The 25945-nt window shown below is 38.3% G+C and overlaps 1 protein-coding gene across 1 annotated transcript in view; it reads right to left on the bottom strand.

Moving 5' to 3' along the window:
- The window catches only part of THSD4 (thrombospondin type 1 domain containing 4), a 306588-nt gene that overhangs the window by 270184 nt on the left and 10459 nt on the right, over positions 1-25945 (bottom strand). Inside the window, exons 3-4 of the mRNA XM_074880649.1 lie at positions 14455-14897; positions 174-603 (exon numbers count right to left, since the gene is read on the bottom strand). Coding sequence (XP_074736750.1) covers positions 174-603; positions 14455-14897 — 873 coding nt within the window. The remainder of the gene's footprint in view (positions 1-173; positions 604-14454; positions 14898-25945) is intronic.

The following is a 25945-nucleotide window of genomic DNA, read 5'->3' as shown; positions in this document are numbered from 1 at the left end:
TTATGCCTCCACTTTCAGTATTCCCCAAGACACTTTAAAATAAGATCACAAAAAATTTCATTAAATGAATAAAAAACAATGTTCAACTTAACTTCTTGACTATGTGAATGTTCAGCATACTAGGGAAAACCAATAGCTGTCCAACAAATTAAATATAGTAAAACCAGACTTACATTTGTGTTGCAGAGTTTATATTGCTTGTAGGTGCCAATGCACACAATTGCTGCAGCCCTTTGAGGCTGGGGCTGACCCTGGACTGCGTGGTGTGATGCAGACCCATGGTGGTTTGAGTCACTGCTGTGAAACAGGCTTTGAGATACAGGAAATGAAGATGACTGATAAACTGAAGGTCCCAGGACTTGATGTCCAGCCTGAGGCCCACTTTCTTCTTGATAAAGATTCCCATGCTGAAGTGAAGGACTAGCTGCCTGGCTGTAAGTGTTCATGAGACTTGGACTCTGATGAAATACATGGTTCCTTGAAGACTGTCGCTGCCTCCGAAGTTTCTGAGGCTGCTGACCAGTATCAGTTTGTAAAGGTAAAATGTATGGCACTTTTCCATATCCATACTTTCCTGGACCAATAGGATTTCTGTTTCTGCTTCTAAAAACAGAGAAAGAAGGAGAAAACAGTTACTGAATTCGTAAGTGAAGGAGCAGTTGTATACTTGTATGACTTGTTATTTGTCAAAGTTACTCACTGCAAAGCAACAGGTAACCAGAAATTTCAAACTATTTTACAGAAATTACGTGCAAGCTGTAGTCCTGCTTGGTGTATGGGGAATCTCTGAAGAAGTCTACTGGTTGAACTAAATCCTGAGCCCTCTTTGGCTGAGTCACACGGTAAGTCATTTAGCGTCAGCTAGCAAAGGCAAATGGCTAGCTATGGTAAAAAGTAGCAGTTTGGGGGGGAGATGGTTGTTCTTTTAATTCCTAGGACTCTCCTCCTTTAAAATGGAAATTCAAGAATCAAAGCTGTGTATTCCTAAAATTCATAACCCTGCCTCTAGGGAGCTTGAAATACATAACAGCAGGAAATCCCTATTGTGGATTTGAGTAATGACAGAAGAAAATTTGAATTCAGTATGGCAAAGATCATTAAAAATTTTGTATCCATATAAAAGGCCTCCTGTGGTTCTGCTTCATTTGCTACTAAACAAATAAAAATGGAAATAGAAAAAGGATAAGGAACATCAAAATATTACTGAAAGTCCTCTGGAAATGATGACAAATGCAGCAAAATATCCTTATGGTACACAGTTCATTTTATCTTCTTTGGCCAGCAGATTTACTCTTTTAAAAAAAATAAAATACACAAAGCGTGGATTAGCAATACATTTAATTAGTAAGTCATGATCCCCCAATTTGGTGCCAGGATAAAAGTCCATCTTTCACTGTATATTACTAAAACATTTCACAAGAGCTGGACAGCCAGAGAAGTTTCAGGACTGCTCTCATGCACACAGAGCTCTTCTTACTTACTGAAGACCCTGTGTGTTGGGTTGTCCTACACCTGTATCAGCACTCTCAAACAGCTGGTACTCCCTGAAGGGCAGTTTTGTCCCCTGCACACTCAGAGCAACACAATGGACTCAGTCTAGAAACTCAGTTCCAAATTACAAGGGAAAAATCACAAAATGAATAATACCACATTTCGGTCATACCATTCAAGAGGGTTAAATCCTGGAATCTTACGTGCAACCAATAGGCTCATTTGCATTTGCTTTTCTTGTCATCCTGTACAGCTCAACATTGCATCAGGCCTTGATTTCTAATGCTGCAGTCTGAAGAATAAGTTGGCAAAAAATATTTCTTCCAGTTCAGAAAAATGTGTGAATACAGCTGTTTTGGGTAACCTCTGCAGCTCAGGAAGGGAGACACCGCTAAAAGAGGGTCATTTTCTTTCTGTCCATAAAATGTATTTATATTTTTTAATATATATAAAATAGACTGGAACTGCAGTGAAAACCAGCAGTTATAAATTGACATACTTATTTTCTAGAAACTGAAGTGTTACAGATGTCAGACAGCCACCAGATCAAAGAGACTTTTCTTTGGGTTTGTTTTTTCTTGTGTTTATTTTCTTCCCAAGTCTTATATTCTCCCAAGACTCTTGTTACATGGGAACCTTGGAAGTCATTTACTTAACATTCTAGCTTTATGGCCACGTGGGGCTTTTAATCAATCTTCCTGGCTCAAGGATGTGTGAACAAGAGTGTTGATTTACCCTGGCAGATAAGTGACCAGCACTCTTGAGCTGTTTATACCCGTTAATACGCTCTGTGACCATGATGGTCATTGTTGAGGTAGGGTTTTGGTAGTTAGAGAGAAGTAGTATAATGGTTTTTGGCATTAAGGGAGAGGGGAAAAAAAGCTTCCTGTAAGTGGACAAGAGAGGAAAGGAAGATAAATTATGAATGGGAATTATTTCAGAAGTTGAGACTAAAACCAACTTGATTTAAATGAGCGCCGTTTTGTGTTGTGTTTTGTTTTTAATTTAAATGGGTAAATAAATTGATTCCCCCTATGTTGCTGCTACTTTTAATTTTTACCATAACTTTTCATTTCTAAATTTCAAAACAAACAAACAAATCTTGCCTGTCATTTCCAGTCATATTCTGCACTCTGAAAACACTCTGGTATCATAGTTTCATGAAGCATCTTAGATTTTGGAGCAAACTGGTTCATCTTGGAAAACAGATACAACTCCTTATTTTTACTTAACTCCAGTCTGTAATCATTCTTATAGACAGCAGCTTTCTTCTCAACCTGACCACACCAGATTTGAAGTGTCTGAGATACAAACCTTGGCAACAACTCCTGGCACTGGGAAAGTTACTGCTTCATTGCAGGGAGCACAGAACTGCATGGGGTGGTGTTTGCAGAGGTGGACAGAGGGTGACAGGTCTGCTGAAGTTAGCCTTTCGAATTTATCATCTACAGTCAGGTCGCTTGCATTTTTCATCAGCAGGAGGAGAAAGCTGCTAATAACTGAGCAATAAGCCATGTGCAGACCAGTGGAATGGTAGGAATATGCCTCCGTCCCTACCTTCTGAGTGCCAAATTCTTTGCAGCAACAAGCACTAGACTCTTCCAGAGACAAATACCTAGATGCATCATCCAACCCACCTGGAAGAACTGCTGCCTGGCAAACTAGGAGAGGTCATGCAAAAGGTCAAAAATGAGACTGATGTTTGACTGTTAATCTCCAGTTCAAGGTCATGAATTGGAACTGAAAAAAACTGAAGGACATGCAAGAAATGGTGACAAACTAGGACTCTTCAGTCTGGGAAAAATGATGAAATGGGCATATAGTAGTTTTAAACATAGAATGACTAGTATCTGAAAGGACTCATGGTTGAAGGCAGCAAGTGTCTAAAAGCTGCTGGAATCTCATGAAATTATTTGCAGAAATTAGAAAACCTTGATTTTGAGGGAAGCCAGACTTCTTTCTTGTAAAACGGTTGATTGCTGCAACTAACATACAACAACAGCACCTAAGAAGTGAAAGCAGTAACACCATTCTTATTGTTAGTTCGTGTCTCATCTTGGCTCTTTTTCTATGCCGTAACTTGGAAATGTTGCTGGAGTCCCCACTGATGAAGAAATGAGACACCGTTTCTGGTGCAGTTTGTTGCAATGTAATGAAGAAGTTTGTAAAAACAGCTTGGTGGTAATTAACTTTTGTAACTCTTGGGGAGTATCAGGCAGTATTTATGATGTCATGCAGCAATGAGGGAGTGTTATGTAGGTCCAGACACAATGAGAAAGCAATGGGGAAAGGGGAATCAGGGAAAGGAAAGGGGGAGGAAAATCAGAAAAAATTTACCATTAACTTAATAATCAGAATTAAACTAACCTTACTGACACTACTTTATGCTAAATCATGCAGCTTTGATCTGCTGGTAGGAGATGGAGGTAGGTCAAGCCCTGAAGGCTTGTTGGGAATTTTAAGTTGACAGCAGGACTTTTTCTTACCTGTCATTCATTACGATTACCTATATTCATTATAAGTAACATAACTCACTCCTCCCCACAGCATGGCTTGGAAGCTTTGGAAGCTCCTCCTTATTGCTGTGTGGTTGGTTTTTTTTAAAGCACACTATCATGACCCAGGTCAGAGTTGGGATGCACTCTCATTTAATGCAACAGGTAAAGGAGGAAAAAAGGATTAGTAACAGCACACCCCTAAGCCTTGTGCCTACTTAGTCAGATCTAAGCTAGAGCGAGATTTTGCAGCATTAGACTTTACATATCCAGGTATGCTAAAAAGCAACAGAGTCATCCTTCTTAACATAGCAATGGTTGAGAAGATCATTTGAATAGGATGCTGAGTATGTGTTGCTACAGGAGTAAAGTTGAGTGTATGAACCACAGTCAACAGCTCTCAGACAAACTCTGAAAACCCAATTTGAGCAAGATCTGAGTTTTAGACAACTTTGACAAAGCTTTTCCAGCAAGGTCTTAGATTCTGTCCATGGTTCCTCAGCATTAACGGAAATAATAAAGAGTCTGGCAGCAGAATGAAGCCCTGTATTCCTCCCACTAGAACAATTCCTAAAACAGCTGTATTTAGAAAGGATTCTAACACGTTTCCAAAACCTGCAACATGCTGCACTGCACTGGCATATCAAGGATATGACTGCATCAATACAAACTCTTCACATAGCCTATATGAAAACAGCTACAACGAATAATGCTTAGGTTCCTTCTGATGAACACAGTCCCTGCAGAGCAGATAATGCTTATACACGGATTTACATAGATATTAAAACCACAAGTTGGAGCACCGATCATGAGAACGATTGCAGGGTTGAACCCCAATAGGTATGAGAAGTCAACCACTGGCACTAAGACACAGGCATTATCACACTCAGAACTGAAGCACTTAAAATAACACTTTACTGCTCATTTAACAATACAATAGTTAAAAATCCAACTCCCAGAGAGGAGAAAACACCAACTGTTTGAAAAACAGGTGACAGGAAAAAGAAGCCAGGGACTTTATTCTGCAGGATTACTCAGTGTTTTTCACTGGTCTAAATCCAGTGCTGTTTCTGCACATGCTTGGGCCCTTCAGGAAGTTACCAATTACCTACTGCATCAATCTTTTCAAAAGCACTCCCCTTTTCATCTGAACTAAATATGACTGTATTAGCAGAACAGTCATACTAATTTTCCTTTGCCAGTAAATTAATGTTCATAGTCAGAAATTTAATAGGTTTGTCAGGTGTACTTCCTTCTCAGGGTCCATACAGTCCTTAGATACAGAAACAACTTAGCACTGGGGAGAGCTATGTTCATATCCTACATCTTTTTCATTTAGAGAGAAGTTCCTCCTTCTAGATCAGCCAGATCAGCTCAGGTAGAGAAACAACATGCTCCTAGGTTTCTCATGTGCTAGGCTAGCCGATTTTACACGAGGGCTTTTGGCTGCATATCTTTACGTCAGTCAGATTTCTGCCACTGCTGATCCACTCGCATTAATAAAACTATTTAATGTAGGCCTTTTATTTAATTGTTTCAAATAAAAAGATATCAACCAATGATTATCTACAATACTTTGCATGAAGAAAGGTCCTAAATACCCCTTCAGGAATTAGAAGCAACAGAAAGTAACAAAAAGCAAGGATAAGTAAATCTCACCACCTCCATCACCCATTAGGCTCGCTGGCTAAACTGTCTAGTATATCAAATAAACAATAATTAAAAGTTGTTCAGTTCTTTCCTGGATTGAAGAAGAGAAAGAGGGAATAAGAAGAGGAAAAGAAGTATTCATCAATATTTGCAGTTAGGATGAAGACTGCATTTACTACAGACAAGCAAAGGGGAAAAATTCCACCAAGAACAGAGTTATCATCTAAAGGCAAATTACTGCTTAATAGAAAAATATTTGTTGAAAAGCAAGTAGGTGCATTAAGTGTTTCATGTCAGACCATAGCCAGTAGACATCTCTGATCTATTGTGTTCATCTCAAGTAGAGGCATAACAGCTGTTTAACGCAGAACTGGCAATCTTCTTTCTTTGGGCGTAATTCTCATAAACACACACACCTCCCTGATTGTTCAGACAAATCTGTTTAGCCCTTTGATAATGAAAATGATGGGCCCCTTTAAACTTAAGCCAACCTAAATATATTCTTGAATTCAAAAATATATTTGCCCAGACAAGTATAAAAATCAGGTTTTGTGCTATTACTGTAAGGATTGTAGCTAACATTTAAAAATAGTTATTAGCTAGTATTCTCATTGGTCTAACTATTAACAATTTCTGTCACACTTGAGGATAAGTCAGCTGAGAATAGTGAGAACTGGCCCCTCAGAACATTCTGAGTGACAAAAAGGAATTCGTGGTAGTATCTTTTCCTAATTTTATTCATAAGCATATGGCCTTTGTCGGAGAATAAATGCATTATCACTGACATGGAGTATATGCTAAGAACAGTGCTTTGAACCTCAAGTGTTCTTGAGGTTCACTAAGAATGAATACTTCCGGAGCTGGTGGGCTGGAAACCCTCTTTGAACCAAGGATATGCAGCATCTTTAAAATACACAAGTAAGATTACAGATTTCCTGGGCCTCCACCTGTTCTCTTAAGTGCTCTTTACAAAGCCTCTCTCCAACATAACTTTTTCATTTTTTCCCTTTTTTCATCACTTCCTTTCTCCTTACATTTCTCCCACTGTTCTCTAAACAGAGATTCCCTGGCTCACTTCCAGCTGAAGCATAACTCATATTCTTTCTCTTCTGATGTCAGACAGAATAAAGAATGTATTTTACATGAGCTTTGCAGCATTTCATTCAACTTATCTCCTAGTATCAAAATACTTCTTCTCTTGTAAATGAAAAAATGCAAGGTTGAACATTAACAAAAACTGTCATTTATGACACCACAGAAGACTTGTTGTCCTAATGTTGGAATGTTTTCTTAGAAGGAACCCAAAGAAACTGCCAATTCCCCTCATTTCCAATTCACAACCTTTCACTCTGTTTCTCAAGAGGTAAATGCAATGTTCTGGGAAGGTAACAGCCTTCGGCCACCAGTTTCACCAGGGATGAGGAAGAAAAAACTGCACAAGAATTGCAGGCTTCATGATATTTTTTCAAAATTTTATTGGCAGAAATTATTCTGCAAGCAGAGGAAGACAGTATTCCTCACTGTATGCCCAGCCACAACAACCACCGCAATGACAGATGACAGAATCTCATCACAGATCTTTTGGATAGATAGATGTGAAACCAACGCTAAGCACTTTCTTTCAATTTTGTTGAGAGTTTGGTCGAGTTTGAAGCTTTTTCCAAAATCTTCAGAGGCTTGCTTTACCAGGAATCCTGACCCGGACTTAACAGATAACTCCTCTAATACACTAAGGAAACTTATCTCAGTGAGCCTAGTCTAACTGCGCGTGCAGCCCGATGCTGCTCTGGGTGCCCAGGACCCAAGCGTTCTTCAGGTTCTCACCTACTTTTCTCACTTGGGAATTAAGCAGTTGCCTATAATCTAATCTCTGAACTGTTGCTGGCTGTATTTTTGTCCTATCAACACAGCAATCAATCCACAGCTAGCACCTATTTAGCAGCATTCTATTACTGTAATTGACAGCTTTTAAAGGACACTACCATTTACATACAGTTCAGGTATTTAATAGAGTTGCCTTGATTTTGTTTCCGAAGAACTGGAAGTAATTTATTAGCTATTGCTGTCAGCAATAAAGTTATTGAAATATCACTCCAATATTTAAAATGTAATTAAGAAAAAAAATGAAGGGAGACCAAGAAGTCTTTGCAGACACAAAACTTCAACTTCAAATGGAAAAAACAGGTCCTAATTACATTTCTGTTAACAGGTTAGGTATGGGTATATATTTTTAAATGTACTTTATTATTTTCTTACTCCTAAAATAATATCCTTAAAATAATTTCAGATATACATTTTTAATCCCTGGCACTTCCTCCGTAATGTAGAACTGTAACTGTCCTATTCAATCATTACTTTCTAGCCCTCCTACTGCTTTTCATTTTCTTTCATCTTTTATATATATTCTTAGGCACACAGTTAACAAGGTTTACTTTAAAAAGACTGTCCACCATGCATTTTTGGCCCCCTTCTCTTACGTAACAAAATAAACTGTCTTATCCTGGTCATAACTGCTATGAAGTTTATACCTCACAGTATTTTAGCAGATTCTTTCACAAGAATAATTTTTTACAAAAATGAATGATTTACTGGTTCTGGGAATATATTTCCATCTACTCAAAAGGGAGAGCTCTCAACAGTCAGGTTGATTCACATCAAAAGCCACTATGTATTGCCTCTCGGTACTGTACCATAGCCCAGTGTGGCTTTGCATTCCACGTACTCACTTTTCACCAGCTCTAAATCAATCTGGAGAAAATCACTTAAACATGAATGAAAGAATGGAGCCCTTTGACTCTGTTTTATGTTATGGAAATGCATGCCTACCTGCTCACTGACCTAGAAAATAGCCTTAAAGCAGTGAGCAGTTATCTTTGTCAAATGTTTGGTCGCAAGAGTTAAACCACCCCTTCTGAGAGTGTATTACACATTGGAAAGCGGAGCCATCATCACAAACTTCTTTTGCCACATTATAGCATATTATTCACACTTGATCAGCACATTTCATTGCACTTAAACCGGTCTAGGCATCACTTCATTTTACTGATTTTCTTTATCAAGGTAACTAAAACAATGGAACTAACCTGTTTGGTTTACATTTCTGGTAACTTTGGTCACCACACCATGATTCGTGCATATCTGCTACTTCCCATGTATCATCTATGCATATGAGTATTACAATGATTGCAAGCATATTCGACCTAAAAATTTCAATTTTTAGAAGACACAGAGTAACCAACTACACCTAAAAAGTAAATCACCTGTGGGAAATGGATTATACTACAGAGGTGATTCTTCTCTCATTTCTATATTATATTAGGAGTAAAAAATATTTACATTTTTCTGACAGCATAGAATTAATAAGGTCACTAAGTAAATTGCCTCTTGGGAACAGGTTTAATTAACTGGATTAATATAAGAGAGATACATGTGGACTATCTTAAAGTAAATTTTCCATCCTCAGAGATGATCATTAATACCCAGTCCACCATATTTGAAAAACACCCAGTACAATAACTTACTATACTGGCTTTCGCTGATCTCCCAGCAAGTGCTATATAGCCTCATTTATGTCCCTTTCAACACTGAGAAAGGATTCCAGAATTTGAACCCAAATACTACAGTCGTCTTTTTTTTATGACTTGAATAACGCCCTGATCCCAGGAAATTTCTGCAGGTTTTCCCCCTTAGCTTCATCTTTAAGGTTTGATTAAATAATGCAACCATGCAGTTGCCAGGTAAAACAGCAGAAATTCAACACAAGTAACCACATAACTCTGCTGAGATCCATTAAAACTGTGATGGGAGCTTTGTTGTGTTTCTACTCCTTACTGACCAGGCAATAATTCGTTGGTAAAATGCAGTCTCACATTTGACTGAATGCTAGCAGCGTTTTCACTTCCCCTCCCCTCATTCAGTCAACCCACTTCAGGAAGGGTTGAAATATTCAGCAGTAAGGTTAAGAAAGCTTCTCCGGTGGCTTGCAATTATAGTATCATGTTAGGTTTTTAGTTTTGGTAATATCATTCAAAGCGTGCTCACAGTAGCATAATAAAAAGTGATACTAATTAGGTAATAATAAGTGAGACCTAGAGCCTATCAGGGGGATTAATAACCAGATGAGAGGTGGGACAGCGCAAAGTCAACCTGAGGCCACAACCACCCCAGCTAGCTATTCATTTTGCCAGGAAATACCTCACATGATCTTTATTGCTATTAGAATCTGATTGGAATTTTATTCAGAAGGAAAATAAACATCTTTCTTACATGGCTTTAAATCTCCCCAAGTGCTATCAAAATGAATCTCTGATTACTACTGCTGATTTTTCTGGAAAATTTATCCTCAGAAAAAGATCAGATCCTTTTCCATCTGTCTTCCTCCTGCACACACACCAACCCCAAATAAGCTCTTATAATCATATTGCGTTTCAGGTAAAATGCATCCCATTTCCATCTTTCAGCTTCATCTCTAAGGTTTGATTGAATAATGTAACCATGAAGTTGGCAGGTAAAACATCAGGAATTCAACACAAGTAACCACATAACATTATTAGAGAAATAATGAAAGGAGGGATAGCTAAGTACTTGAGCTGGGTTTCATTCCAAATACTAAAAGCAAACACCCATGCCAATAAATATAAAGCCTCAGAACTTGAGAAAATAATACCTTCTTGAACCTGAAGGTCCAGCAATCACACATTTATCCACCTCTACAAACTGGAACTGACTAGAACAGGTCACAAAAATTACATCAGAACATACAGTCAATGATGCTTAAATTGCTTAAGGAAATAACAACTGAATTGTCCATTTAAAGGTTAATTGTAGACCTGCCAATGGAGTGACCTACATTTGCCTGGTCAAAACATCTGTGAGAGAGGCAAAAGAAATACTTTCAGAAAGGAAATTCTGGTCTGACATTAAACGATACACTCTTCCTTTCCATTGCTCACAGGCCTAGAAACGCAAACTGACCCTATACAGGGTACAAAGCAGCACAGCAGACTTTCACGTCAGCTGCTGGCAGCAGAATAAAGACCACAGAACTATAGCCATGTGAGAAGTTGATGATTTTTGGATTATTTCCTCAGTGCAAATCTTTCCTTTCATTCCTCTTCCAAATACAAGAAGAGCTTTAGGGAAGCCCTTTCCTTATTAATGTATTTCTTTAAACTTTCACTATTTCTGCAAACCTGCTTTACTTATTTCATTACTCTGGTGATAAGTGGAATTTTTTCTTTCTGCTCCTAAGAACCACAAAGTACGTGTTGTGCTTACAGAAGTGGACACAGAAGTTCTGCGGCTCCACCATGAAAGTTCACTTGTAGAGAAAGTGAAGGTGGCAGTGGTAAGCATCCTAACACTCAGCACATCTATGTAAAATTGCGGTTTTGTCTTCCCTATCACCAAAACAGAGAATTGGAAATGCAATATTTAAGAAGTACTAAAACCTAGTCCATGAATATTTCCTTTTGAGATGTGTTTTCTCTCTTAAAGCATGTTATCCTTTTGCGTGCCATCATTCCTTTTCCATATGTGCCTCTCTATAAAGATGTCTGAATGCTTTGATATTTTTTCACTACCTCCTCATTCTTGTTTGTTCTTATTGTATAGTATGCTCTATGCATTTTATCTAGGTGAAATAAAAAGGCTGTGCTAATGCGAACTCAACTCTTGAAAGCTGAGAAGAGCTCCCTTCCTTTGCCAGCAGACAACCGAGAGAACCATCACCTTTCTTTTTGTGTTTCCATCCTCATTCCAGTGACCGACTACAATTTCCTAACACATTTCAATCGTGCAAGAACTCTACTTACAGCACTATGATAAAAAGTGGAGCACTTGAACTTTTTTAATTAGGTTTCTAATTGTAGGTACCTCAAATCTCTCTCTCCCTGAGCTTCATGTGCAACCCTGGTTTTTACAGCCTAACTGAACCACGTGTGAACTTTCAAAAGCTGAAAATGTGAGTATCCTCTTCACAGACAATGTATGTAAAAATTTATGATATATAAATTATATTTTGAATTTTACTAAAGAAACTGAACAGTTCTTTGTCACCTGCCTGGAGGCAGGCAGAGATTTTTTCACTTGTTGCTAAATGATACAAACACATTTGGCTGCTTTGAAGGACTTGCTATTGCTGTCAAAACGTATTTGCCTTGGAAGCCATCCAATTTCATCTTACCATGCTGTCAAATGTGAGCTTATCTCAGCCACAAATGTCCATGCCTCTTCTATTGTTTTATGGAAGTATGCTAAAATTACAGCTTTTATATAAAGTCCAGTACAGTAAATAGGAATACCCCCAAAAGTTTCCACTGACTGGACATACTGTGAAAACACAGATTTTTTTTTTTTAATAGCCTGACACCAATTTCCCATATCCCCCATTCAGTGAACATTGAACACTGTTCCACAGTATAAAAATAATGTCTAGAGTAACTTATATTTTGAAATCCATTTTCCATATATCTGATATGACCAGTAATCTCCTTTGTAAAGAAAGTCTGTACTCTGGATTTTGTAAACTAAGGAAAACTATTAGGTTTGTCATTCTGATAATTTCATTTTCAAATAACATTTTTTGTTCTCATTCTGTTTTTACAGTCACCACCAAAGAATCTGAAAGTTATGCAATACAACAGGCTTTAAAGCCACCAGGGACCCTCCTGACACAAGATGGAAATAACTTATTACGCAAGTAAGATTAAAACACTGACCTTGAATCCAGAGTCTTTTGCCAAGGGGCAGTGTGTGGGGGTGGGGGGGTGGAAAATCAACTGTGGTGTGGAAGCTTGTACTGTGCTTAGGAAAGCACATGAATTTTCATAAGCAAAGGCCTCCATCATACGGGAAAGTGGAGGCACAACGGACATTATGATCATTTTAATATTTCACATGGCAAGGTGTTTATTAGGAAATCATACAGCTCCACTTCAGCACACAGTCAGTGTATTTTCTGCTCACTGTCCTCTCGTGTTCCAGCCACAACTGCAGTGACTGTTGCAAACGGTTGCGGTCTCCGCCGCCTGCAGAGGCCAGCACAGCAGCAAGGGCCAGGCTGCGGGGATGGAGCCCAGCTGTGCCAGCAGCCTGGCAGCAGGGCTGCTGCCGAGGCCAGGCCAGCTGGGATTCCCTTGGAGATGGAGGGTGCCAAGGGGCTGGAGCAAACAGGCTTTGAATGACTTTGTGCTGACGGTTCAAGGCCAGGCTTCCAATATTAGTAATGACCCAGCTATGTACTACAACCTGTTTCTGTTACGCTGCGCAGCTGAGAACAGAAGAGCATTACAGGAAATGATTAAGTAGGAAAACAGAAAAAAGAAAATATGACTTTTGTCTCAACACAGTCATGTTAACGCTGCTACTAAAAGCCTGCCTCTGGCATCCTCTGAATTTTTATAAGCTCATCAGTGCCATACTGAAGTATACTCAATAGGTCTAGGCCATCCATTTGCATGGGTTTGAAAGAAAGACAAAGCAGTGATTAAAGGAAATGGCCAACACCTAGGAAGATCTGAACTGCTGGTCCTGCTTTTTAAAATTTATGCTTCACTGAGACAAATAGGAAGCTAACAGGTTAATTTCTATTTTCAAATATTCTTTTAGATGGAGAGAGTTTCTTGCAGGGGCTGAGGAGGTCTTTATCACCAGCAACAGAGTCCTATTGTCTTATTCTAGTCAGGCTGGAATATTGCCTCAAGGTAACATTCTTTTTTTTGTTTGGGTCAGCAAGATGTCTTTGAAAACAGAATTACAGTTTACTGCTTCACCTAAGAATCTTAAGGAATCAGATGATATGAAGGAGGGTTTTTGGTTTTGTTTTTTGAGTTATTTTTTTGTTTGGTTTGGTTCTGGGTTTTTTTGTTAACTACACAAAAATAATCTCTCCATGTATCTCCCAGAAGAGGGCTCAGAGGGAAAGAACCAGAGAATTGCTGGAATACATATTCTGAGAAAGACAAACAGAATGGAAATGTTTCAGGAGCACTCCCTCCCAGGGGATCTCCATGCCCGTTCTCCTCAGTTTCCAAACTGGAAACACATCTATTTTCCTTTCATACATATGTAAAAAAATCTGATAGACTGGTATCTATGAAGAGAAAAAAGTGTTTCTCCAGAAACTGGAGAATTAGTTGGAATTAATTATAACAGCACAGTTCCAGCCTGCCTTGAAGACTGAACAGCTAGTATTAGGTAATTGATATAAACATATACAGTGTTTAAAATGTTCTATGTATTAAACAACCACATTTTTTATTTTCATCAACCAGGAAATTTTGCTGAAAGCGGTGGTAAAAAACAAAAAAGGCAAAACAAAAAGCTCATAAATAGAAACTCCGAAAAATACAAAACATACAGTTTTGACTAGGAAAAAAGTGGATGGACAGTTGGCCATTCTTTATGAAAAAAAGTTTGATGAATCTTTTTTTCAATCAATTAAAATCAGAACAGCTGTTGAATTTAAGAATCTAATTAGAGAGCTGTTACTTGTTCTGATTTTTATTATTATGGTGAAGATGGAAACATCAAATGAGAGTGAGGAAAAATCTCAATAAATCATAAAGCAAATCTTAAAGGGAAATAAGATAATCTGCCCAGTACAACTGTAGAATAATTGTATCTGTCCTTGGTTATTATCATATAAGTCGTCAACAGGAAAGATAGTCTTCCACAGAGGATGGTAAACATTGTAAAAGTTAGTCTTAGTCTTTAATAACTTTTCTGTAAGTATTAAAAAATATCAACTCTAATCTGATATGTCATTCTTAAAATACATCATTCATAGCAAGAATAAAGTGTGTGCATAGACACATACCTCTTTTCTGGCTTGGCGTTCTGCCTGGGGGACTGAGAATGCCTGCTGCCTCTCAATGCTCCTCTGCTCAGATGGCTGTTATTATGGCCTCCGGAAGAAGCAGAGGCCCGAAGGCCGGCCCAAAGCTGCTCTTCATTCCTGTGAAGTGGCACAGATGTACGGATGGCAGAAATGACATGGCCAGGATAAGCAGTCAGCGAGTCCTCGCGGTGGCGGGAGTGCTGATGAGCAAGAGTTCTCTCTGAGGCCGGGTACTGCCGCCCTGGCCTTCGGTACCCCCTTTCCCGGTAATAGGCTGGGAGGCAGGGCCGCGTTTGCTCCATCACACCACCACTGCAGCTCCGAGAGCAGGCAGACCAGGGGCCCCAACTTCCCCACATGCCTGGGATTCCTGCACTGCTATCCTCAGATGCATCTCTTTGCTCTTCTATCCTCTGGGGAACCTGTGGACACAACAGATTGACATAGGAACAAGAATTCACACTGTAATATGAGGAGAGAACTAATACACTTTTTAAGCCATTTGCTCTGCAGTCACAAGTGAAACAGAATGCCATAGGAAGTCACTTGTCTTACTCATTCCCTGTCAAATGGCTGCCTATTCTGCCAGTAGAGGAGGAGGTCTCCCACAGCCATCAGCCATTCAGACCATAAGTATTTTTTGGACTACCTGGATAGGAATGCATTTTCTTTAGTTCTCAGCAATGGAAAGCATTGCGTAAGGTAAAGCTTGGAAATTTGGAAATTAAAAACTGTTATAATATTAGCAAAGTCAGGAAGTAAGGTCATTTTTGGTGATGAACTTGGGTTAACAGACACTGACTGCTCTCTTCCACTCTGATGCCTCAACAGTGGAGATTGCTAGTGGTTGAAATATTATTTCAGGGACTCCCATCTAATGTGGAACTTTTTAGGAAAGTAATAACGTAAGAGGACAGGCTGATTTCCAACCAGCCAAAAATACTGCAATAGTTAACTCTTATATTACCACTTTTCCCCCACCTCCCACATTAATGCTTCAAGGAAAAGAGCTATTGAAGATACCTGCCCAATCCTCCATTCACAGAAATCCCCATCAAATTCAATGAAAGACAGGACAAACTTGTTGGTCTCAGGTGTTCAGTGCCACTTAGCCCATACTCACCATTCAGCAGCACAGGGAAAGCAAAACAAAGAACCCCAAAGAGAGGGGGGTTTTCTCTTGAAGGAAGCTAGGAAGGATTAGGAAGGGCAGGGACTGTTACTGTAAGGAGAGTTAACCCCCTCAGGCTGTAGGCAAATATTTAAATATCCTGACCTTGTAGTTGGCAAGGTATCAGCACAGCCTAGAAGTTACAATCACCCATTCCCATCTCCCTGTGTATTTGTGCCCCAGGCTTTACCCATTCCTGGAGCTATAGTCAAGTGTTTCGTGCTGGGCAGTCCCCAACTTTGTCACACAGAAATTAGATCCGTTTTCATTAAACTCATAGTTTTTCTGTTGCCTCCCTTGTCCAACTGGCTGAATCACAAGTTTTCAAAGCAGGCTTCCAATGTCTGATTCTCACAATTATTAATATACAGAACATTTTTTTAAATAAGCATCCTTTAATAGTTTATTTATATTCTGAATAACCTGTGTACCAACAAGCACACACCTATATCAATTCAATTAGAAGACAAAAAAGGCACTGATCAAAACCAAATGCTTGCCAAACCTCTCCAGCCCTATTCAACTGTGTAGCTACCTCAAAACGAGCTTCAGGAAGACAGCCTGTCTGTCTGTATGTCACTTCTCCCCCCTTCAAAGGATGACCTCCTAAACATGTAACTTCCATTAACAATTTTGCCTCAAACATTATCGTATAACAGCAAAAGATTAACATCTAAATACTTTGCCTCTAGTCACAGATAACATGCACAGTCACTAACTGAACTGCAAACCACCCATGCCAGTGAGCATAGCTATAAACAGCTAGCTATAAACATGGCAGGCTTTGGTGGAATGTGGTTTGCAAACATGGGTTGAATACCCCATTACAATATGAAAAGCCAAGCCAGTGTAGGGTTTGTGGTGCTGCTGTGTAATTGTCAGTTGTGGTCTACATAATCTGAAACATTTCCCCCCTCTGAGGTTGCTCTCACACTTTCATCACCAACCACAGAAAAAACTGCATTTAATTATAACTCGTGAATAATAAAAAGCATCTGCATTAGTGTGATATGTTACCCATTTCTCCAATGTTATTCGAAAACAGGAGCAGATGTCTCTGTATTTAATATCTTTTTTTTCCTGTGGGTATCCCCTTTGGCATCCGCCTTTAAATCCAATAGCCTGTACAACCTTATACCACATAATGTCAAAATTATGAATAACATGCAAAAGGTCTTGGTTTCTGGCTGTTACATTTGCTTTCATATCCAATAACAGAACAGTACTGGCTCACAATTTGACCAACTAAACAAGCTGTGCTTCAGTTTGTGATTTTTTCAGTGAATATTCACTGTTCATACTTACACTACACATTAATGTAGCTCTACCACAGAAATAAAATTATAATGATTACACACACAGACACTCTTCTGGTCTGATCCTGGTTTGCAGTAAAATTTGCTTATTATAAAGCTAATAGTTCTTTGTTATCAGACAAGTCAGGTTCCATTTGTCTGGACTATTTTTTAATAATTTCTATGATAGTTCAGTACACCTTTTTAGTAAAAACCCAAAGACACTCACGCAGGCAACAATTAAAATCTGTTTGCAAGCAACTCAAGTCACCACCAACATAAGAAATATTTCATTATGCAGAAATAGAAACTGAAATAATAGTGACAAGTGTTGACCTGTTGCAGAGAAAACTTTCTGGCTGCCAAACTTCATTACAGCAAGAATTGTTTCAGATAAAATGATAGTTTAAATGACTGAAGGCAATGTAATTTCACACCCCTTCATCTTCACAGTAAGAGTTCTAGACATAGCACAAGAAGGTTTAATCTAGCTATTTAAGTAAAAACATAATAATAAAACTAACCAAAAAGTAACAATATCTAACGTCTTATACTGGTGTACAAATTCATCAATACTACTTATGACAAAATTCTGAGATGGGAATTTTTAATAGCAAATCAGGTTATGCACTTTTATTTTTAATAAACGAACCTTTAGAGAAGATGACATGATTAATGGCATAACCTACTGAGTGAAACCTACTACAAAAGACTGAATAAATTGAAACTGCTTAGCTTAAGGAATGGAAAACGTAGGGGCAGTAATGAGCCTTACAAATAGTTTACATAAATAAATACAAAGAGCTGTTCGTTTTCTCTTTGCAGCAAATTGTTCTCCATGTCTATAGCCAACACACAAGTAACAGTGGATTTAAACTAAATCAGAGGTTATCCAAATTAGCTAGTAGGAAAAACTACTTAGTGGAAAGGCAAAGCAGGGGAACAGATTGCCTGAGGAGATCCTGGCACCACGGGAGGCCAATCCCCAACCTCTACCAAGAACAACTAAAGTCTAACTGACCCTTCCTCGGGGCAGAGGAGCTGAACTAGAGGCCTCACAGGTCATTTCCCGTCCTTCCATCCTGTGATTTCTAAGTTACTTTGTAGCCAGTAATGAATTCTACCACAGCCCTAGGATATAGCCAAGAAATTACAGGTAGCTACAGGAGACAGCTGAAGTATTCCAGAACATCTCAGAAACATCACATATTCAGAGAATCCTAATGCTAGGTCCCTCCTCCTCTCCCTTTAAAAATTACCCCTTTAGAAAGTGTGCTGTTTAATGGAAGAGTTTCAGCCTGCACTGGGGAACAAGTGAAATGCATACTGAATTTTCCTTGCCAAGGCATGAAACTGATTTCTTTAATAGAATCACATAGCCTGCAATAGGGAGAGATCAACTAACCCATTTAATCTACTTTCCCATACTTTAAGATTGATTCCTTCTCTACGTGACCTAGTAATATTCACTCTAACTATAAATGCACCATCAAAAAGATTTCTATCTACTGCAAGTTAATCAACAACCAAATATTTTGTTCTACAAATTAAATCTATTTTCCCCCTTAATAACCCTTTCTTTCTTTCCTATACATTTTTCAGTCATTTGGCAGGACAAGGTTTGTAAGTGGAGTAATTCATTTCACTAGGTACAGCTATATAGTAAACAGTGTAAAGACAGACAAGCTTTCAGGTGTGCGAGTGCTTGCCATTCCTACATCTGCACTCCTATCAAGTTGCTATCAAAGATTCTTTAAATCAGAAATTTTCTTCATAATGACTGTTATGCACCAACTATCTTCAAATCTGTCACCTTTCTAACTGAGTGCCAAACTGAACTGAAGCTAGATTTTTAGCAGGGTAGTTGCAGGGTCACTCTTGTCCCTTTATGTATCAGCACTCTGCACTCCTTTCTGTCCTTTTCCCTCAGTTTTCTTGTATTTTGCTAGTTTGATGCTTTTGTAAACAGAAGCTGCATTACATTCAGGTTTTATTCTGACAGTTGTCTTTTTCAAATTAGGCAGTTTCTGAAACAGCCTGTTCGTTTTGGGTGGGTTTTTTCCAAAAACTTCATTCATATATAAATATATGAGGTCAGTGTGTAAAAAGTATATAAAGACTAAAACTTCAGAAAGGAAGTACTTTATTACCTAAATGAACCTGGCTGAACTGAAAACAGAAAAAGCCAGGAAAACACCCTTAAGAGGTCACAAATTATCTTCAGGACGTCCACCAACCCTCAGCTTCCAGCTCATCAGTAATTTATGGGCCTCCTGCAGCTAATCACCATATTCAAATTGTTTTTCATACCTATTACTGGACTTATATTCCATGAATACAATTAATTCCTTTTTTAGCATATTTCTAATCTTGGCTTCCAAAAGATTGTGCATTTTACATTTAAAAGTCCTCCTTTTCCTCTGGTTAAAATACAGCCTGACAATTTCACTGTCGCCCAGATTTTTTCATTATGATAAATGAATAATGATCATTCTGTATACTCTTTCACCCTACCATGATGTTTGATTTGAAAATCACTAACACAATCCAGTTCTGGGATCTCTCTCTGAAATTCAGCAGTCCTAATCTGTTCAGTCTCCTTTAGTAGTAAATGAGGACAGTCTCTGAAGACTGTCCTCATTCTCAGCACCTTTTCCACTCCTACATTTTGACAGGGGTGTGCAACGCTGCATACAGTACTCCAAATGTGAATTAATGATAGACTTTCACAGTAATAATGATCATGATGCTTGGTGACAGTATATGCCTTTAACCAGCTACTTAATTAAATAATCTGCTATAGCCACAGCCAATGTTACTAAGTGTTCTGCAGATACTAAGCATGTTATAGCAGTCCAAATCCAAAACTGAAACAGGATACAAGACAATGGCAAGCTTTAAACCTGGAGATATCTAAACCAAACCAGATATTTCTGGATTTTTTCAATTTCAGTTTACATACAATTAATGTCATATTTCGTAGATTACACTTTAACGTGTTATCCAGCAATTCTTTTTCCTGGTTAAATGCCCTGAATTTAAATGCATTCATGAGGACATTAACAACATCATATTTCTAATTATACACCTGAAAGAGATGTAACAGGCACGAATGTATGTTTTGCAAAGCTTAATGATACTACTTTCACCCAAAAGCAAAGGAATTGTAACCAGAGAACATTTTATCACCTGCACAGAAAAACGCTAGCAATGGTATTCACTCAGTAAACTCATGTTCACGTACTGGATGCAAAGTGGAATTAACAGAAGTCAGCATGCCTTTTTTTATTTTAAACTACTACCGCTATCATATTTGTCCTGTGCTTCCCAGAGCGGAGTCCTAATCCTGCTAATATTCCTCAACACCCTTCAAGCTTTAGGCATTTCCTCATTGTCACTTCCATGGTTCTTCTTCTCATTATCGCACACATGATAACCCATGCTATGACACCAACCTGTCACCATCATTACTAAAGGACTGTCAAGGCACTTGGAAAACATGACCTCTTCTTATTTATTCAATATCCCAGGGTCACAACTCCTTTATTTTATAGTTCTGACTGAAGATTTTGCTAGGGCAAAGCCTGTCTCAGAACATGTGCACACAGCTTTTATCACAGCCAGGCTCAGCCTGACCAAGGATTCAAAAAGCCAGTATAATAGTATACTGTTATTATTAAAAACATGTATGTCATATTTGGGATAAGATGAACACAGTATTCTTCATGAACATTCACCATTTTATATAATTGATCAATGATCAGTCTCACAAAGTAAGACCTAGTCGTTGTCCTCTTAAAATTTCAAGACTGTAAAACACAAAAGCAGGCAGACTCACAGAAACTAGAACTGAACTGCAGTTCAGAGCAGAGGATGCCAAATTTTGAATGGGCTGAGGAAATTATAGTTTAGTTTTAGAATCTGTTCAAGTGTAACATTATTGCATTTCCCTGCCAGTGTTGTAAACATATCTATGGAACGGGTTTAATTCTTTCATCAGCCTAAGCATCTTAAAGGAATATTCTTTCAGTATTAGCTCAGCTGATTTCCAATAAAGGCCATACCTATACAGCCACGACAATTTCCCTGCAGAAAGTCTTTAGAGTCCATTTTATAGATGTTCATTTGCAACAACCATATTTTTTATGCCTCTTACAAGAAACATGTGGAACATTGGTGGGCTGATAAAAACCAATCTACCAAAAAGGCCCTAAAAATGGCAGATAACAACTTCTCAGATCTCTCAAGGCTAGCAGAAAAATGAAGCAAAGGCCAAACAAAACATCATGACACAATGTGCACACGTCTGCCTGGTTAGTATGCTCTGCTATTTTAATCCTTCAGTGCATTTTGGAAGCCTTTAATCAGAGATGTAGTAAACCATTTGAATTTTACAGTACATGGTAAGTGTAAATATTACCAGCTTAAATGATTTGGGTTTCCGTTCGTTGTATAAAAACTCTGTCTGAACATCTGTGCCTGTGAAGATTAAAGAGCTAAAAAGCCTGGAAATAGAAGACCTTTGTATTCACAAATCACTGAAGGGAGTTACAATGCCTGGAAAGCTTAACTGCACCTTCAACCAACTTTGACCACATCTGAAGAAACTTTAACATTATTTAAATAGTCTAGAAAGTAAACAGCTCTGAAAAATTTCAGAACAGTGTTTGTGCCAACAGAGCTTGAAGCTTCTTCCAAGTTTGGCTAATTTTTTTCACACTAAGACCATCTCCATTGCACTCTGTAAACCTAGCATTTTAAGGCAGCGGGGTTTTCCATTTTTTTGTGAGACCATTAAGTACTTCCAAGTAAACAGATGGCTCACTCCTGACCTCACTTCTACTAGTTCTATATAATCACCCCTTATGTGCATATAGTAGGGTAAAGAAGATAAGCATCGGGCCCTCACTATATCATAAATTAGGCTTCTTTATTTTAATAAACTATTTCCTCATCATTGACTATCATTTGTGACTTATGTCACTCAGCTCGTACTACCCTAGGCCTTTTCCACGTCAAACATCTTCAGCTGTGACATCTTCAGCTGCCATTCTATTGTATTTCTACACTTCAAAAAACTCTTTGGAATTCACATGTGGTGGAAACATGGATTTTATTTAGTCAGTAATCGACATAACACCTCTCAAGATCTCTCAGTAAGTCATCCACCCATCACTCCGGTAGCAGAGAGGACAAGCTGTCATAAAATAGAAAGCAACATTCCTTAACAGAAGAACTCATCTGTGAAGCCAAAAAGCTTCTCATCTTTATCATCGCAGTGATCCAAAGCCTGGGACAGAACTAGCATGCAATACTGCTCTGAAGGAAGATGAGAAGCTTATCTGTGACCTTGTAAGTTCACCTGCTCTGGAATCCAACTGGAACAAAGATCCTTTCATTTTTTCCAGAGAAACACAGAACAAACTTTAAGCCCCTCATGCTCTGAGCTTAAAGAAGTCAGTATTTTTTTAATTTAAAAAAATAATAATTCAGAGGCCCATGGTAAAGCAGGTTAAAAGTAACAAAAGCATTAGCTTTGATTTTTCAAAGAGTATATTGACATAAAATAATGTATCTTTATCCCGTCTCCTTTCCCCAAACAAAGAAGAATTTTATTTCCTAATCATTTTAATCCACAACATCAAGGACAGGGAATTAGTAACAACACAGAGATAGCAAGAAGATTCTTTCAGCTGTTGTTCTAAATATTCTGTTGCATTAAAAGACAGATTTTAAAGTCTTGGCATGGAATAAATCATCTCTCCTGTTTCCTATAGATCACTGTAATCAGAATAGCAATGTTGTTAGCTAGAAAGGCTCTATTTTACCAAAGTTTCAATGAATACAACAGCATGCATATCTCTACAGTTAAAGTCAAGCAACTGTGCTGAAGGCGAGCAGATATACTGACCAGTGCAAAAACTGCAAGAGAAATATGGACTACATCTCAGTTGGTAGTGTTTTATGGAATTGATGTGTATGAAAATACAATAATAGACACCAGCTGTCTTATAAACAAGAAAAACATTACAAGAAAAAAAAAAGTGTGACATCTGCAAACACTCGTTGCAAGGAACACATACACAGCAGCTGTACGCAGATACATGGTGACTAAGCTACTCTAGTAAAATTCAGTTTAGTGTATGCAGCCCAGCAGGACAGAACCACAGAAACTCTGTAGTAGGCCTGTTAGCAAGAGCTGAGTTCCAGCTCAGCAAGTCCTGACAAGTTATAGATTTCAGTCACTGCTGACTTTAGGGCAGAGCTTCACCCTACCTGGACTGCAAGGAAGAACACGGCCTTCAGCTTCTCAGGATATGTCAAAGCAAGGTGGTGACCAGCTGTGGTGGACATCCCATGATACTCCTTAGAACCAGGGCATTAGCCTTGGTGTCTTGGATATTAACTACTTTGTCAAACTCCAATTTCCCCCAGTGTTTCAAGGATATAAGAGACTTGATTCTTGCTCCACATTCTACTCTGTTACAGTGTGTTCAGATATATTAGGTAGCTGTATCCTTTTCAGTTAACAGCGACTTTTAGGGGGTGTGGTAGGGTACAAGAACAATGGAAATGAAGAAACATTGCCATTCATTGTCATTATTACAATATAAATTATGGTGTAGTATCACATATGAATCCTAAAAATGATCTCATAGTCAGATTTATCTGATAAATTCCTATCACTTGAAATAGTACTCTTAAAGTTATCACCCTCTCTGTACACTCTCCCTCTACCTTCACACTTACATCTCCATCATCCCCTTCTACAGCCCAGTAGAAGGAATCATTCCTAGCATCTTAAGCCCTTTGTGGTACTGCAGTGTACTGGAGCAAGGAAGCAAGACTGCCAGGGAAAGCAAAGATGGAAAGACAGAAAGATGAAAAGAAATCAGTGGCCTACTTCTTGATTTTTTCAAAGACAAAGGACAGCAAGACCAAAAGTAGTGTCCTTGCTTTTGCCCCTCAAAGTAGGTAGTCCAATTAATCTAAGAATATGCCAGAATTTCTTTAAGTCTTAGCATTTCATTTTATTGTTCCATTCCTAGAAGAAACTTCAGGGACGTACGTGACTACCCATGAAAAGGTATATCCTACAGCAAACAGATGTAGATGTTAAGCAATTTAAAAACCTAGGGAAGGGCATGGGCTCAGGGCAAGTGGCGAAGATGCTATACTTTTAATCACCTTGTCCTGAAGCAAAGGGAAAGTGCATAGATCCTTGCAGTCAATCCACAGTGACAAATTAATTTGTTCAAAAGAACTTCTAATAAGCTCCTAATTCAATTGCATGTATTCTGCCAACACAGTGCTGTTATGTCGTGGATTTAAGGAGAAAAAAGGAAAACAGAGGTAACTCAGAAATTACTCCTTCTAGAGGTAAGGAAAACAACTGTGTCTACTGAAAAGAAACAAAAATTACCAACCCCCACACCTCCAACCAAGCAGAAAAACTCTCTCCAAAAACCAGTATACTACAGATAGGAAAGCTACTCTGAAGTGGATGTTAATTGAAGCAATTCCTTTTTAGGAACAGAACTGCTATTTGAGTAATGATAGGTCTTGGCCATTACATTGCATTGGTTCTCAGACTACACTTCCACAAGTAACTGAACTGCTCTAACAGCTCACCATGACCAAATGACGGATCCTGGCCACCTTTCCCTTTCCTCTCTTTTCCCTCAGCTTCTGTTCCTAATCCTGTTCCTTATTTCTCCTGATTTAGCAGCGATGACCCTTCAGTGAGCACATTCAAATCCTACACAACAGAAGGGAAAAAAAAAAAAAAAAAAAAACCAAACCACCCCAACAATACACATCTGAAAGCACATTCATCTCCAAATTTTGTGGGTAGTATAGTCACATTCACTTGATACATAGTTGCTTTTCACTGAGACCTTGTGTGTCTGAAAGCAAGAGATAACATCCAGTTATTTCTTAATTTAGAGCGAGCATAAAGCACCAACACTAAACCCAAACAGGCTCAAAATTCTTCAACAGTATTGTAGTGCCCCAATGAAATGCTTGTAAAAATAAATCCTGACACTTCTTCCATGCATTGAAAATTAGTTTGCTAATATATTATACCTCCATTTGTCAATACTAATCTACAACTGAGTGATAAAAAGATATGCATAAATTCAAAGCAACTCCATTGTTCCAATGCTACTGTTTGATGCTATAACAGAAGCAAGATGTTAAAACAAAGCAGTATTTACATAACCAAGGCACAAATATAACTCAGTTTACTTTCTTAACACAGCAATGTATGATCAATTAAAAATCCACCCAGGAATGATTTCTGAAAAATTGGGAATACAGACTTCAGTGGTTGTCTGGGAGAAAGACTGTCATGTTTCATGAACCTTCTGTTCATCACAGCACGACACTCATCAGATAAGGTTAAATAATATTTACTTAATAAAACAAGCATAGGGAAGGAGAACAGAGAGCTTGACTTCATGATGAGCAGCAGGAAGGCTATTCATATGTCCAGTACTGATAGACAAGGAAAGTTAATTGTTAAAATATTAAGGATTTCAGTTTAACCAGTTTCAGACAGCTTGGTTATTTTTTTCAATGCAATTATGGCAATTATTTGATTTCACATAACATTTGTTCCTTTTTTTGCTAATACTGATGAGTACTTTGGCATTATGGAGGAGTACACTTGATATTTAGACATTATATACTATGAATTATGAATATGTAAATTAGATCATGAAAAAAACCAACCTCCACGAAGCTACTGACCAACACTACAACCCCTGTCTTCATCAAGAAACCATGGAAGTCTTTTGCATAGGAATTTTTATTTCTATCTAATGGAATATACCATATTTAATGTATTTGTATTACTGTCCAAACATGTGCTATTTACAGACGATTAACAAACAGAGCAGTACCATAAGGTCACATGTAGGAAGATGTAAAGATGTTCTTTGTTTTCAGGTTTTGTGCACTTCTGTCAGGAGAAACAGCATTGTTTAAAGTAACCACAAAA

Source organism: Strix uralensis, chromosome 11 (genome assembly GCF_047716275.1).
Source record: "Strix uralensis isolate ZFMK-TIS-50842 chromosome 11, bStrUra1, whole genome shotgun sequence".
In the NCBI taxonomy this organism is placed as follows: domain Eukaryota; kingdom Metazoa; phylum Chordata; class Aves; order Strigiformes; family Strigidae; genus Strix; species Strix uralensis.
Note: the sequence above shows the minus strand (reverse complement) of the source record. Positions and strands in the feature narration are given on the sequence as shown.